This window comes from Procambarus clarkii, chromosome 31 (assembly GCF_040958095.1).
Source record: "Procambarus clarkii isolate CNS0578487 chromosome 31, FALCON_Pclarkii_2.0, whole genome shotgun sequence".
Classification (NCBI taxonomy): Eukaryota; Metazoa; Arthropoda; class Malacostraca; order Decapoda; family Cambaridae; genus Procambarus; species Procambarus clarkii.
This window is the reverse complement of record NC_091180.1, coordinates 21,419,638-21,435,356: the sequence shown is the minus strand read 5'-3', so window position 1 is coordinate 21,435,356 and position 15,719 is coordinate 21,419,638. Positions and strand designations below refer to the sequence as shown.

At 42.7% G+C, this 15,719-nt stretch overlaps 1 protein-coding gene across 3 annotated transcripts; it reads right to left on the bottom strand.

Annotated features, from left to right (window-relative positions):
- Positions 1-225: 225 nt before the first annotated feature.
- Positions 226-10,850, bottom strand: LOC123758704 (UDP-glycosyltransferase UGT5). 3 transcript variants are annotated; one of them, XM_069334481.1, is made up of 8 exons: positions 10,748-10,850; positions 6,053-6,226; positions 5,659-5,913; positions 3,923-4,156; positions 3,485-3,649; positions 2,620-2,842; positions 2,239-2,458; positions 226-569 (listed from the first exon to the last, which is right to left on the bottom strand). In XM_069334481.1, the coding sequence occupies exons 2-8, from the start codon at positions 6,224-6,226 to the stop codon at positions 293-295; spliced, it is 1,548 nt and encodes a 515-aa protein (XP_069190582.1). In that variant the 5' UTR covers positions 10,748-10,850; the 3' UTR covers positions 226-292. The 3 variants fall into 3 exon arrangements, with proteins under 3 accessions (XP_069190582.1, XP_069190581.1, XP_045599228.1); XM_069334480.1 differs by lacking the exon at positions 10,748-10,850 and adding an exon at positions 10,623-10,747; XM_045743272.2 differs by lacking the exon at positions 10,748-10,850 and adding an exon at positions 9,956-10,088.
- Between the last annotated feature and the right edge of the window lie 4,869 nt (positions 10,851-15,719).

The window sequence follows — 15,719 nt, the reverse complement described above, 5'->3', positions numbered from 1 at the left end:
AAGTCACTAGAGAAGACGCGGGACTCAGACCAGGTCGACCAGTAAGCCAGGTGGGTTAGCACGTGGACCAGTAATCAGGTGAGGCTGATATTATTAGACGGAGTTAAAAGGAAAATATACTCTAACCAATGCTTGATCAATACCCTAACATCCTTGGATCTAAACAATAATTACATTCATTCAAAAAATGGTTATACACCTGCAACAGGTTTAGAAACGGCAACGGAATTTAATAGCTTTTTATTGACAGAATTTTGGAAATCTCGCTTTCTGGAGTCTCTTAAATGCACTGCTATTCCTTCTTTTTTTTACTATCACTGAATAATTTAGCAGCGATGACCCGGAAGATGCGACGTAGGATGAAGACGAGAAGGAAGAGAGCCAGGAGGAGGAGGAGCAGGACGTCGAGCATGAGGAACTCCACCCAGGAGAGCTGTGCCGCCGGGGACCTCAGCTGGGGCGCCCCACGGTGGCGGATGACGTACTCCGTCCAGAACACCGCCAGCTCCCTGGGCGACGTCTGCTGGTCCCTCATCCCCGCTGACATCCTCATCACGTTTTCTTTATACCTGACCACCAAGGATGAAAGACGGAAATAAAACTAACATTACCATCTGGGAATTTGTAGTTTTAGTTGTTCCTGGTACAAAAGAAGGTAAAATACATTTAATTTCTTGTTTAATTGAAATATACTTTCTTAATATTTGTATTCCTTTTACAGAAGGACAACTATTTAAGGAACATGGCTGTGGCTGCACAGGCAAGTGGCTGTTGTATCTCTATTGATAGAACAAATAACGGATGAGCAAGAAACGATTATATGTTGAATTGATCGCCCAGAATATGTAAAAACAAAATTCTGGCGTTGTGTGTGTGTGTGTATTCACCTAGTTGTGCTTGAGGGGGTTTGAACTCTGGCTCTTTCGGCCCGCCTTTCAACTGTCAATCAATCAACTGAATTTTTTACTCCTAGGGAGATTACTCCTAGCTCTACCTGGTACTCAAATATCAGTACACTGATCACTCATTCCCAAGGGGGCTTCCAACTTAACTTCCCTTATATCCGACCCATTAAGGGTGAATATCAGATCAAGCATTGCTGGTTCGTCTTTTCTTAGTCTTGTCGATCCCATGATGTGTTGGCTTAGAAAGTTTCTTGTTGCCACGTCCAGCAGCTTAGCTCTCCATGTGTCTGGTCCTCCATGTGGGTCTCTGTTCTCCCAATCTATCTCCCCATGGTTGAAATCTCCTGTCATTAGCAGTCTGGACCCGTTCCTGCTAGCGACAGAAGCTGCTCTCTCTATTATATTAATAATAGCCATGTTGTTTCCATCATATTCCTGTCTGGGTCTTCTGTCATTTGGTGGTGGGTTATATATAACTACTACTATACGTTTTTTGCCCCCAATTGCTATGTTACCTGTTATGTAGTTACTAAAACTTTCACAACCCTGGATAACCATCTCTTCAAAACTCCAGTCTTTTCTTATCAACAGAGATACTCCACCTCTACCTCTTCCTTCCCCCTTTCCTAACTACATAGTATTCCTGCGGAAACACTGCCTTTGATATGGTTTTCGTTAGCTTTGTACTCTTTATACCATCATTACTACATAACAGTTCTACTCGTCCACCTCTGACTGGTGTGTCCCTTTATGTTACTGGAAATCCATCTACGTATGTTACATCCAATGTCACTGACACTTTTTTCGTTTCCATAAATGTTTTAATGAATGTGTTGTATCTTCCAGCGTCTCCTATAATGAATTTGCCTTATTACTGATGATCTCTGCATTTATATTTAGCACTCATAGGCTTCATGATGGGAGATTACGTTTTGAAGAATTGGTGGTGGGAATGTACCTAATGGGGTTGTGAGATGCTGGCTGTAGGTTGTAGGTTAACACAAGAGTAGAGGAATGTTATTGGTTGGTTGATTAATTGATTGATAGGTAAAAAAATATGCCCATTCTCTTGAGCCATCATTCAGATAAACTATTTTATCACACTAATATAATTAAGCTTATAAAAAACTGGTCCATGCATGAAAAATGTTTGTACTAGTATTGTAACAACAGTTCGGAAAAATATATGTAGTTCTAAGATGAGATTCATCTGTCTCGGAGAGTAATTAGTTCTCTGTTATAAGAATTAACCGCTCTGATCACCCTAATGTGTTGCACAATATATTAATAATATATATATGTGTCCAGCAAATAAAATTACAAAAATTATTACTTAGGGTTGTAAATAATATCGGTGAGAGCATCGTAGATCATGTCTTCACTGAGCTCCTCCCATACCAAAGTGTGTCCCAGTTCAGATTTCTTCACAAACATGCCGTTCCTGTGCTGGTCGACGAAGATGGGGAGGGCGAGGAGGGGCGTGGCGTGGTAGATGGCCTCCTGCAGGCCCAAGAGACCACAGTGCGTGATGAACACCTTCACGTTGTGGTGGGCTGCGGTACACAGGGTGGGTTACGGTACACAGGGTAGGCTATGATACAGAGGGTGGGCTATAGTAAACGTGGTGAGGTACAATTGGTGGTTATGGTACACAGGGCGTACATACACAACGTGGGCTGGAGTACACTGTTAGTGGACAGAGGCTAATACTCACCGAGAATGTCCTGTTGGGGAAGCCACTTTCTGATCATCATGTTATCAGGAAGGTTCTCCAACTCTTCCTCATATTTCCAGAGGACGCGCTGCGGCAGTCTGCGGAAGACCTGAATCAAAAGGTCTCGGTACTGGACTGGTAAATGTGTGCCTCGAGCGACAGTACCCAAGTTGAAGTAGATGACGCCGGCAGCTCCCGCCCCTGAGATCCACGACTCTAACTCCTGTAAAGCACCGATTAGTGACGATACAACTTTATACAACCCTTGTTTTACACTACAGGTTAAAATATTTTTTCCAGATCTTAACTTTCTGTACCGGATAATATAATGCTTACATTTAATTGTGTAATATAACATGCAACAGGACCCAACTGGCTAGGGTCAGGGAGATGTTCATCTTATCTGGGTCAAAGGTCAGAACAAGAGCCCTTGATTTAGGACCCCTGGCACCTGACTAGTCTGCTAGTATTGCAGCTGAACTAGGAAACGAATAAGGCAACTGACTTGGGCCAGGAGGCCTGAAACCAGAACTGTGAGTAGTAATAAAGCTGACCTTAAGCTTGGAGACAGGAGAACTCTAAGGCATATGGTTTACAAGGCTCCTACCTGAATCTTTGAGAACAGAGGGAAAAGGTAAAGTAACCTTTGTAAAGTTATATACCCAGAAAACTGGCATAATCAGACACATAATAACTAGCCTATATCAAAGGGTCAGGACACTAACCTTTGGCAGAGGACTGGCAGGTCGACAGTGCATGCCGCCCACCTCCACCTGTGAGAGCAGGACAACTCACCTGGGGCAGAGGGCTGGCGGGTCGACAGTGCATGCCGCCCACCTCCACCTGTGAAGGCAGGACAACTCACCTGGGGCAGAGGTCTGGCGGGTCGACAGTGCATGCCGCCCACCTCCACCTGTGAAGGCAGGAGGGGCAGTGGTATACCAATACTAAAGTGGGTGTTCATCAGCGCCAGACTCATGTTCCTCTCCAAGTCCAACAGCGGCGGCAGCTCCGGGAACTGCGCAGAGATCTGAGGAATATCACAAGTTCTTTACTACAGACAGGTCAGGCATTCCCATATGGAGTTGGGGAGTTACTCAGATACATTTGGATTTAATTATCATACGGTACAATAAAAATCTTAAACAAATCGCTTTCCAATATACCAAACAATATTATATTTTAAGCATAGTCTACCTTAAATATAAAATATCTAATATTAGACACTTCACAGGTATTTTAGGTACATACTACAGTAAGATCATCATCAAGGAAAAAATGGGTAATCACAGATCCCACTTACCTCCTTCTGTGTCAGAGGAACGATTGTCCATTTCCGCCAGTATACCGCAATCGCTATATGTATCATGGTGTTGAGAAAGCGGTGCCAAAGGGAAATTGGCTGTGGAAAATCCGACTTATGGTTCGGAACGTAGGCCGGGTGAAGAACATTGCCCAGGACGGCGCTCTGGCGGTAGTCCAGTCCTGGCGTGGTGAGCATGATGAAGATGGCCTCGTGCAGGAACGGATATACTACCTGCAGGGAAAGTAATGTTAAGGCTCATCTTTGTCTGAAGACGTGAATAAAGAGAGAGAAGATTAAGCCACCCAAAAGGTGGCTTGGGCATGAATAGCCCATAAGTGGTGGCCCTTTTGAGCCATTTCCAGTATCAATAGATGATACTGGAGATCTGTGGAGGTGCGACTGCACCCTGCGTGAAGGGAGATGTCTCCCGTGCGTGAATAAATAAATGATCGCTCATATATACCTGCATGGCTCACCCGGCTGTGGATGAGTGTTTATGACGCTTGGTTTCAGTCAGGTTATGTCAAATATGTTTAACAACTTCTTTACTGGTTGTTAAATCACATTAGTAATCTTATTTGGTGCATAACTCTGCACTGTCATTACGAATAATTGATCAATTGATGGCAAAGAACAGATCTCCAGTTTTCTACTCAACGATGTAGTACCAGAATAAAAAACAAAAATATATGAATATATTTTCAATAAAACGTGGCTCGGGGCAAAATTAAAATTAGTAAAGGAGTTTGCAATTTACAATCCAAGAGACAGATCCGGGGCTATGGAACATTAAATATATTATGCCGAGTGCTATTGTTTACTAAATGTTCTCTTTTTGCGAAACTTTGAGTTTCTGTACTGTGTTCTCTGACTCTTCTTGACTAATATTGTTTGTGCTGATTTTTTACACATTGTGTACACCATCAACACTGCGGGGAACTAATTTATGTGGGTGAGGCTAGAAGTTACTATGCTACGTCAGGAAGGCCTAATCTTCCATAGTTATCGGTGGCTGAACTAAGAGAATCGAATTTGTGAAACTTCTTGTGTTCTACAATGAGTACTTTGAATAAGGGAGCTCGTGCATCCCACTGTATGAGAGTTGCAAGTGACGTGCAACGGTGTCGGGGTCCCAAGAGGACAAGAGGTGCGACCTTCAGTCAGAGGCTCACCACAGACCTCTCCACCATACTCCAGTGCGCGCGGGACACGCTCGCCAAGCTTGGTGTGCTCCGGCATGGTACTGGAGTCCCTCACTTGCTGAGTTACAGAGGGGGGATGTGCAGCGCATGACAATAGTACCAAGACAGACGCACCTTGACGGAAGTTCCGTGAGGAAACTAACTACATCTCCCACTGAGGAAACTATAACGTGGCTGAAAAGAACATAACGTGCTGCCAATTATACAGAAAAACGAAAAAGAAAGTAAACTTTATTTATAGATGATAAAGGGCATACTGGTGAAATATCATCAGCAAGTAAAGTTCACTCTCCTCTTGTAAAGGAATGACGTCGCAAAGAGTGAGGCCAAAAGATGACATCATGGAAGTCCTGATCATGTATATCCGTGGCTATTATAGCCAACAACTAACCGTACTTGAGAAGTGATCATTAAGGACCAGACACGAGTTTAGGAGTAGATGATGAGTGACTCGCGTATTCAGTTCACCAAAGACAATTAAAGCACCTTTTCTGTAAGACACAATACGTCAGTTTATTCAGATAAACTCACCTCGTTGAACGCATGATCCACTATGATGAGATCAAACTCCTTTCTCCTCTCATAGAGATCCTTCACCACAGGGACTTTGTATATATCCCTGGCCATTAATGGAAGAACAACCTCGAATTCCGTAAGCCCACCGGTTGGATCACTGCGATAGTCAAACATGTTTACCTCTCCCACTCTGAAGTGAGGCAGGTCGTGGCTAAACTCGTGGATGTTTGGATGTTTGGATGACTTCGGTTGGTTGGTCAACATCACTATCTGGATAAAGGATGAGAGCGAGTCTTATGGTTAGGTTAGGAGAAAGTAACAATTTAACAATTTCAAATTAAAATATCCTTCTCAAATATCTTCCTTAATTTCAGTCAGAATTACACAAACCAAACGATTGATATCTTACCTCGTGTCCACGGTCGGCCAGAGCCTCAGCGAGAGGCATGAAGACGTTCCTGTGGCTCCTGGAGGAGACGGGGAGGAGCATGAGGATCTTGTAGGCCCTCTCAGGGGGCGCCAACTCCCCCGCGGCGACCCCCGCCACAGCCGCCATCAACACCCACAACGGCGCCAACTTCATCTGAGGAAATGTTCAGGCAAGATTCAGTAATGTATGTGAAGCTACTCTGAGCACAAGCACATCACTTCCATGCCACTTGTTATAGCATTGGCGAGATCGTGTTGGATATTACAATTGTGGTTTATTGGATGTGATGACCCTACTACCAATCACTGTTGAAATCAGTCTCATATTCCCTGCAAAATATGGGCTAGGATAGGGTTGGAAACATCTTCACAAAATGTCTTCCTTCTAAGGTAAATGAAAAGGCCTTAACAGTTAAGATAGGAAGTGTATTAACAAACAAGTATTAACTTGTTAACAAACACCAACTAATAATCTCAGGGGATTTTAATATTCACCTCTACGAGCCTGATACCCCTCAAGCTGCTAATTTCCTCAACTGTTTGAATTCCTGCTTGCTCATACCCTCAGTCACTAAACCTACTAGAATCACTGACACGACCGCCTCTGCTCTTGACCACATCTGGACTAACATAACCTCTTCACTTACTTCAGGGATAATCACCGATAGGATCACAAACCATTACCCCACATTTCTTCTAACCAACATTAATAAACCACCTCTAGATACAATGAAGATAAGCTTTAGGCTGCACAATGAAACTTCTATAAGCAACTTTATTGCTGTTGCTGCTAACATCAACTGGGAGGCTGAATTGGGCAACATTGTGAACACATACTGGAGACTCTCACATACTGGAGACTGTCACATACTGGAGACTGTCATATACTGGAGACTGTCACATACTGGAGACTGGAGGTAAGATTGAAAGAATTGAATGGAGTGACGCCTGATCCCCATAGTGTTGCAGGAGGAGAAAATCACTATCGCTATGTAAAGCCTTAAGCAGATCAACAAATGAACCTATGGGGTTCTTCTTTCTCTCAAGACCTGCATGTATCACGTCATCTATATTAACCAGAGCGTTGTTAATTCTTTTTGCGGTCTGATGCATATTGGCAAGACATAAGTATATTATGGTTTGCTAGGTAGGAGTTAAGCTGTTTGTACATTAGTTTTTCAAATAATTTGGGCAAGACTGATATTGTGTAAATGTTTTTGTTTCCTTGAGATCACCACTTTATGGCTTGGGATCACTCTATCCTGATGTATTAGTGCTATGGCCAGAGCTATGACCTAAGTATCCCTTTAGTAAGACACTCTCTCTCTCTCTCTCTCTCTCTCTCTCTCTCTCTCTCTCTCTCTCTCTCTCTCTCTCTCTCTCTCTCTCTCTCTCTCTCTCTCTCTCTCTCTCTCTCTCTCTCTCTTTTTACAGAGAGTGTCTTACCATCTTGGCCGCTGTCCGCCGGCTTCGCTGATCTCGGGAAATTTAACAAAAATTTCCAGTTGTAACATCACAAATGTGTTTATTTAATAAATTCTCTATAAATGTAGAGTGAGTTCGAACAGGAAATTGTGTGGCTTGGCGGTCTAGCTCCTGGCTAATAAAAGTCACACCTTTTGAGGCGCCAATGTTCATAGCTTGGGCGAGGTCAGACCATATCAGGTGACCTTGCCTTGTGCCAAGTTGATAACTGCAATCGGTGGTTGTGTCTCTCCATCAGATAACCCGCTGAGTGTGATACTGTAATAAAATAGCCGGGGGCTATCTCTGATAGGCGGAGTTTACCTCCTGGTTCCCCCATCCCCCTTATATACTCAGGTAGTTGTATATTGATATAGAGAATCCTCGCTCGACATTGAGGGTTCAGCTCTGTAGGCCAGATCTCTGTAGGTCAGATACTACACAGGCCTCTCCAGGCTTCTCTCACAAGCAACCCCCCGCACATTAGACAATTTCATTTGTTATAAGGTTGAGAAATAGACAGAGACTGAGGCCAAGACAGAGGCAAACACGAAAAACAGACACAGACAGACGTAGGAACAGATAGAAAGAGACAAAAAACGGAGAGACAGAGAGACACAGACAAGCAAAGGCACAGTAGAACAGACAAGCAAAGGCACAGTAGATAGATTATAATAATAATTCATTGTGCAGCCTGAATGTATTCATACACATTAGGATATATAATGTATATTATAAATTATAAATCTTTGTGAGACATAAAGAAAAATATGCTGCACAAATGATGTTAGGTAAGGGTAAAAACTTCAAAAACTTTTGTCGTTGAATACAGGCTTATAATTATGACTAAATGGAGTATTATGGCCTGTTAAAAAAAGAGAGAGGGGAAGCAGTGGGTACTGAGAGGGATGAAGGGGCAGATGGAAGAAGAAGGGTGGAATGTGGGGATGGGAGGATAGGAGGATAGGAGATCTTTGATACTTTAAACCATAACTATCTCTTACTTAAATTTCACTATTATGATTTTCTGAGCTTTAAAGGAATGGGGTATTTTATGGGGTATGGGTACTTTTCATAATAATAAATTCTTATAAATTCATAGTATGTAGTAATATAAAAAATGGTAAATATTATAAAGAGGGGCACTGTAATTAAATTAAAATTAGATAAAGAAGTAAATATTATAAATAATTACTAATTATAATATTTGCCCCTTTATAATATTTATAGTAAATTTGCAGAAAACTTACATTAAAATTACAAGTAAAACTTAAGTAATTAAATTTACAACTAAAACTTCAGTAATAGAGTTTCATAATAAAACTCGGCTACTCAAAAAATCTGATCAGTAAAAGTAACTACGAAAGAAAAATTGCCCAAAACAGAAAGAGCCAAAATCGCTCTATACCTATACAAGAGGTAGAACCAAAACAAAGGACTCAGTTGGACCCTTAATACATCAGACAAACCAAGCTATAATGGATGATAAAAGGACAGCAAACACTCTAAATGATTATTTTTCATCAGTGTTCACACTCGAAAGGTAGAATGACATCCCATCACCTACATAAATGTTTGAAGGAGGGGAGGAGAATGAATTTAGGGATATACCCATAACATGAGAAATAATTACAAATAACATTCATAAACTAAAAGACCTAAAAGCCCCCAGGTGTGGATGGAGTCTAATCCAAAGTCCTAAAGGAACTGGTAGAAGAACTATGCCTATCGCTGAAACTATTTTTTCACAAAATCCCATGACCAAGGGGTAGTCCCCCCTAGAGTGGAAATATGCAATTGTTACCCTTATTTAAAATAAAAGGCAGAAAGAGCTAAGCTGAAAACTACCGGCCGATCAGCTTGACATCACACATCTGCAAGCTCATAGAGAATCTCCAGTATCAGGAACGCTTGAAGGCCACAGGGTTGACAACAGCTAACCAGGCATGACAGGGCATATCTAATCGAAACTTTAAAAATACTGAGCAAGTTAGAGAATGTTGATCCGAATATTTTCTTCAGAAGGTCAGATGTAACACAAACAAGGAGCAAGTGTTTCAAGCTCCACAAGCCACAATGTAGGACTGAAAACAGATGCTTTTTCACCCATAAGGTTATTAACCCATGGAACTGGCTACCCGCCGAATCCGTAACTTCCATTACTGCTGAGTTTCAAAATATACATGAAAAAGATCATCAAAGCAAATGGAGGTACTTTCGACAAGCCGCCGGCTTCCTGTCCTCGTCGAGGCCACTAGGGTTAGTGGCCCTCAGGTAAATCAGATTGCCATTATATACCTGTCATTACATTTATTTGTTAATCAAGATGGATTGCTTCAAGCAGGGCCTTCAAATTTGTATGCACAAATTATTTTATTATACAAATAATTTTAAAAGGGATTTGAATCTGAGGCCTTACCAGCGAGGTAGTGTAATTATCCACTCTGCCAATAGATCTCTCATGAACAGTCCTCATGCAGTATGGGTCCTCTAACATCATGGGGCGTGGGAGTAACTGACTACCGTACCATGCGTTCAGATGTCATATGGGCTTATGGGCCACAGGCTTCTTCTTCTAATTGTAAATTTATTGCAAATTCTGCGTTAGCTTTAGGACCTGTCCGAAACGCTGTGTGTTAGTTGCTTTGCAATAATGTACCACATAATTACCAACATATATAATTTCACAACCCATTGAATCTTCTTATAAATCCATAAATAAAATGTAAACAGATAAGCGTTGACCTGGGAACAGTTACTGAAGAAAAAACTATCGAGAGACTGTAGCTAGTGTCCTCAACCAGACAAGGAAGTAGTGATTTAGACTACCACTCATTGAGCGATGATGGCTGAATTACAGCGATGATTCAGCTATTACATTCTTGTCAAGCCACTAGCACGCATAGCGTTTTGGGCAGATCCTTAATCCTATTTTTTTGTGGAATACGACCCGCCAAATCGTTTAAGAACCAGGTACCCATTCACTGCTAGATGAATAGAGGCGTACAGTTAAGGAGTGGCGCCTAGTCAATCCTCCCCGGCCAGGATACAAACCGAGGCAAAATCGCTTGCAAAGTGGGTCTTACCACGTGCTGCGCCACGGGGACTGCTATTGTCATTAATAGTGAGATACTACGACAATGACACTGCCATAAAGTGAACAAAACCAAGTTGTTAGTGAGACACCACCATTCTTCTCAACAATACCGACCAGACTGAGTGATCAGCAGGTGTTGTGGAGGCCAGATACACACGTCACTCCTCGCCCCACACCCTGGCTACACTGACTCCTGACCATGATCGCGTACTCATATCAATACATTCCACACACTATTGCATTATCAGACAAATATCTGATAATATATATATATATATATATATATATATATATATATATATATCACTTGTTCCCTTGTAACTTGTAACACTTATATGCTGTGCTTCCTATTTCTTCCCTATTGTGCTTCCTGTGCTTCCTATAGTTCAAGTCCCCTTGAGGGACTTGAACTAGAGGGGGGTAGAAATAGCCTAAGCTACTCTATCCCTTTGAGATGTATTTTTTTATTGTCTCAATAAACATACTTGAACTTGAAGTGAACTTTAATGTTTTTTCGGCAGCTTTATTTCCTAAGTTTCCGAGCTGTTTTCTTTACCGTGTATGTTGTAGTAAACTATTCCTATATTTACAGTTGTTTCTCCCTGAGAAGATTATTAAACAATGGTGATTATAAGGGCGCGGAAGTTCAGCCTGGCCAGGGCCGCCAGCAGCCCTTGGGACCGCCCCGGCAGCTCCCAGTCTTTAATTTGGCACCTTTGTGGCACCTTGGTATAAGCCTAACATGTATATATACACTGGCTGCCTGTCCCCCTACACAATGATTTATTATTACCTATTATTTTTTCATTTAATTTATATATTAAATAAAATAATTTATTTAATTATTATAGTAAGTACTTAATAATTTAATAATAAGTAGTAAGTACAACAAAATGATTAAAGAGTACAGTTTAGTCATAGGAGATTCCTAGATTGGAATTCACTACCAAATTTCAATATATCCAAGTATTTTTAGTGTGAAATGCTGTTATTATATGCATAAATTGTTATTTTAATAATATTACGCTTATAACCACTTGGGTTGGACGGTAGAGCGACGGTCTCGTTTCCTACAGGTCCGCGTTCAATCCCCGAACGCCCAAGAGGTTGGTCACCATTCCTTTCCCCCGTTTCATCCCAAATCCGTATCCTGACCCCTTCCGAGTGTTATATAGTCGTAATGGCTTGGCGCTTTCACTTGATAGTTCCCCCACCCCCCTGAATAATATTACGAAAGCAGTATTTACGGGCTATTCATGCCCGTGCCACCTCTTGGGTGGCTTAATCTTCATCAATCGAGAGCAGTACATCCTAACCAGATGTTATATGATGATATCCTGAATAGTTGAAAATAAAAGTAATTGCGGAACTCCAGTTATCTAATACTTATCATAAATGGCATAAAACCTTATCATAAGCCAAGGGATTTGTAGATCAGTGTTTAAAAGGAAATTCGGAAGTAATAATAACACAGCTGATGCCATCTGTCGGCAGAAGAGAACACTATCAACTTTAATAGCCCAAAATTAGCACATCTTGCTTTTAAATTAGCCCAAAAAGTAGCAAGTAGCGAAATAAAAAATTTGGGAGCGAGGGGCTCTCAAAAGTAGCCCAATTCGCTATTTGTAGCCCAATCTGGCAACACTGATCAAGATTCATCCGCATCAGAAGCTGTGATCCTCTAAAGTCTCCATGACGCAGTACGAGCATGACTGAGCACTGCCCCCTTGGCCACGAATTTGACTCGAACGCTCACTTGGAGTAGAAAAACACGTCGTGATGGATCATAAACACGGCGCATTGAGGCATCACGTCCTCAGGGTATGCTCCAGCCCGTCCTCAGGCTATGCTCCAGCCCGTCCTCAGGCTATGCTCCAGCCCGTCCTGAGTTTATGCTCCAGCCCGTCCTCAGGCTATGCTCTAGCCCGTCCTGAGGTTATGCTCCAGCCCGTCCTCAGGGTATGCTCCAGCCCGTCCTCAGGCTATGCTCCAGCCCATCCTCAGGCTATGCTCCAGCCCGTCCTGAGGTTATGCTCCAGCCCGTCCTCAGGGTATGCTCCAGCCCGTCCTCAGGGTATGCTCCAGCCCGTCCTCAGGCTATGCTCCAGCCCGTCCTCAGGGTATGCTCCAGCCCGTCCTGAGGTTATGCTCCAGCCCGTCCTGAGGTTATGCTCCAGCCCGTCCTCAGGGTATGCTCCAGCCCGTCCTCAGGCTATGCTCCAGCCCGTCCTCAGGCTATGCTCCAGCCCGTCCTCAGGCTATACTCCAGCCCGTCCTCAGGCAATGCTCCAGCCCGTCCTCAGGCTATGCTCCAGCCCGTCCTCAGGCTATGCTCCAGCCCGTCCTTAACATCGAATCGGATAGGCATCCACAATGGTCACCTTGTTGAGCTGCCGATAGTCGGTGCATAATCGCCAGGAGCCGTTTGGTTTGGGGACCAAAAGGCAAGGCGAGCACCAAGAGCCCTGGCTCGGCCGTGCTGGTGCAGGAAGTCGACTTCGTTCTTCACGTTGGCCTTTTTTTCTGGACTCATCCGATAGGGTTGAAGACGAATGGGGGTGTAGACCGTCAACTTGACATCATGGTAGATGGCATCAATCTGAGTCGGGACCTCCCCGAACAGACTGGAGAATTTGTCAAGTAACGACTGAACCTCTTCACGTTGGGCCATCTGCAAATGGGACAGTCCCTCCTCCACAGCATTCACAGAACTAGAATTATTGAGAATGAGATTAGTTGGGTCCCCAGAACAAACATCCCCTCCCTCACTGGAAAAGGAAACATTAGTTAGTGTGACGGGCCTGGGGCCCTGGAACTTCTTCAGACGGTTCAAGTGTACAAGCATCACCTGGTTACGCTTGTCAGAGTGCCTTACTTTGTACGTGAGGTCCCCAACCTTTTTTGTCACAATACAGGGGCCTTCGTACTTGTGAGACATATCGTTCCCTAGTCGAGGCTTTAATGCCAGGACAGAGTAACCAGGTTGAAATACCCGCAACTTAGCCTTAGCATTGTGTCGTTCTTTCATATTGTTTTGGGCCTTCCCAAGATACTTTAGTGCAGCCGCCTTGCAGTCCCTGAGTCTCTGGTGGTGTTGCGCAGAGAAAGCCGAACCTTTTGTCACCGTTACGTTCCCTAACAGATTCTCCTGTAACATTTGCAAGGGTCCACGAACTTTATGGCCAAAGACTAACTCAAAAGGAGAACAACCCAGTGAACTTTGTAATCCCTCTCCAGCAGCAAACAAACCACAAGGCAGGTTCTCATCCCAGAAGTTGTGGGAATTCTCGCACGATGTCTTCAACATCTGCTTGAGCGTTTGATGGAACCGCTCAATTACCCCCTGACTCTGTGGATGGTATTCTTTATACAATCATTATTATATGGTATTATACACATTCTAAATATAACAAAAAAAGTTTCAAAAACTGTTGGCATTCTTCCTAAGATCAGATATTATGTACCTTACCCTGCCCTGGTGACACTCTATTACTCTCTCATCTATCCTTATCTCAACTATGGTATTTGTGCTTGGGGTTCTACTAACCAAAATCATTTACGTCCTCTAATTACTCAACACTAAGCTGCTATTAGGACAATATCTAACTCTGAGCCCAGACATCTCTCGGTACCCTTACTCAAATCTCTGAATATGTTAGATATTAAGTCACTGCACATCCTCTCATGTGTATTTTATATATATAAAACGCTGAACTGTAATGTCAATCCTGACCTTAAAAGCTTCCTGGAAGGTTGTAACAGATCCCATGAGCACCACACCAGAAACAAATACCTATTTGATATTCCAAGAATACGACCTAGTCAAACTAGAAATGCTTTACAAATCAAGGGACCTCGAATGTGGAATGACCTTCCCAATTATGTTAAAGACTGCACCTTTCCCAACCAGTTTAAGATAAAAATTAAGTACTACCTAATTAATTACACGGGAGACATCTCCCGTCACGCAGGGTGCAGTCGCACCTCCACAGCTCTCCAGTATCATCTATTGATACTGGTGATGGCTCAAAAGAGCCACCACTTACGAGCTATTCATGCCCGTGACACCTTTTCGGTGGCTTCATCTTCATCTTAACACATTCACAAGGGAGACATCTCCCGTCATGCAGGGTGCATTCGCATCTCCACAGATCTCCAGTATCAGCTCTTGATACTGGTAATGGCTTAAAAAGGCCACCACTTACGGGCTATTCATGCCCGTGCCACCTTTTGGGCATCTTAATCTTCATCAATCAATCATCTTAATTAATTAACTCAATTAGGTAGTAATTTAGCACGGGCTCACCATAGCCCGTGCTACGTGGAACTGTTTGTTCCAAGTAGCGAATCTTTAAGAACAAACAACCATAAGTGGACTTTTATTTAGTTCATTATTAACAACATTATTTAGTGTATGTGGGCTGGGGTTAGAGTAGATGAGGGTAGTATCATCAGCAAACAAAATAGGTTTCAGAATGTTAGAGACATTAGGTAGATCATTGATGTATATAAGAAATAGGAGAGGTCCAAAGATGCTGCCCTGTGGCACTCCAACGGTTATTGGTAGAGTGGGAGAGGTTATATTATCGATGACTACACATTGGTGTCTATCACTAATATAGGATTGGATATAGTCCAGTGCATGGCCTCGGATGTACTTTACATCCGAGTACATGTATGTACTTTACCTGAATAAATATTTGTATTTGTATAAATAAACAGGGAGTTAGTTTAGTTCATTTATTATGCACCCCATACCCATCTTGTGGGCGGTAGTGGAAAGGGTTACAGAGGCACATAAAGGGCTCGGGGACTTAACCCCACAATTTATTTAGCTAAGTAAGTTACAATCTTGATGAGCTAGTTACAAAATTCAATATAAGTCGTCACATCAAAAATGGGTTCGAGATCGACCTCAAGTACAGGTTCTAAATTAAGCAACTGACATATGTGGAGAGCTAGTGTCACAATTGATATGTTTGTCCTGCACACCGCCCCCCATCCAGTGGGCAGCGGTGGATAGGTTACAATCACTTAGTTACTACCTACAGTTAGCAAACTGGGGATATTTTGCTAAAATTTCTGG

What these genes read in the sequence shown, in the direction of transcription:
- LOC123758704 (XM_045743272.2), bottom strand. Translation starts at nt 10,036, where the DNA reads ATGATGTTAGAGGACCCATACTGCATGAGGACTGTTCATGAGAGATCT. An exon ending in TGGATCATGCGTTCAACGAG is followed by an intron (nt 4,157 to 5,658) that starts GTGAGTTTATCT and finishes CTTTCCCTGCAG; the next exon opens with GTAGTATATCCGTTCCTGCA. An exon ending in TCCCCAACAGGACATTCTCG is followed by an intron (nt 2,459 to 2,619) that starts GTGAGTATTAGC and finishes TGTGTACCGCAG; the next exon opens with CCCACCACAACGTGAAGGTG.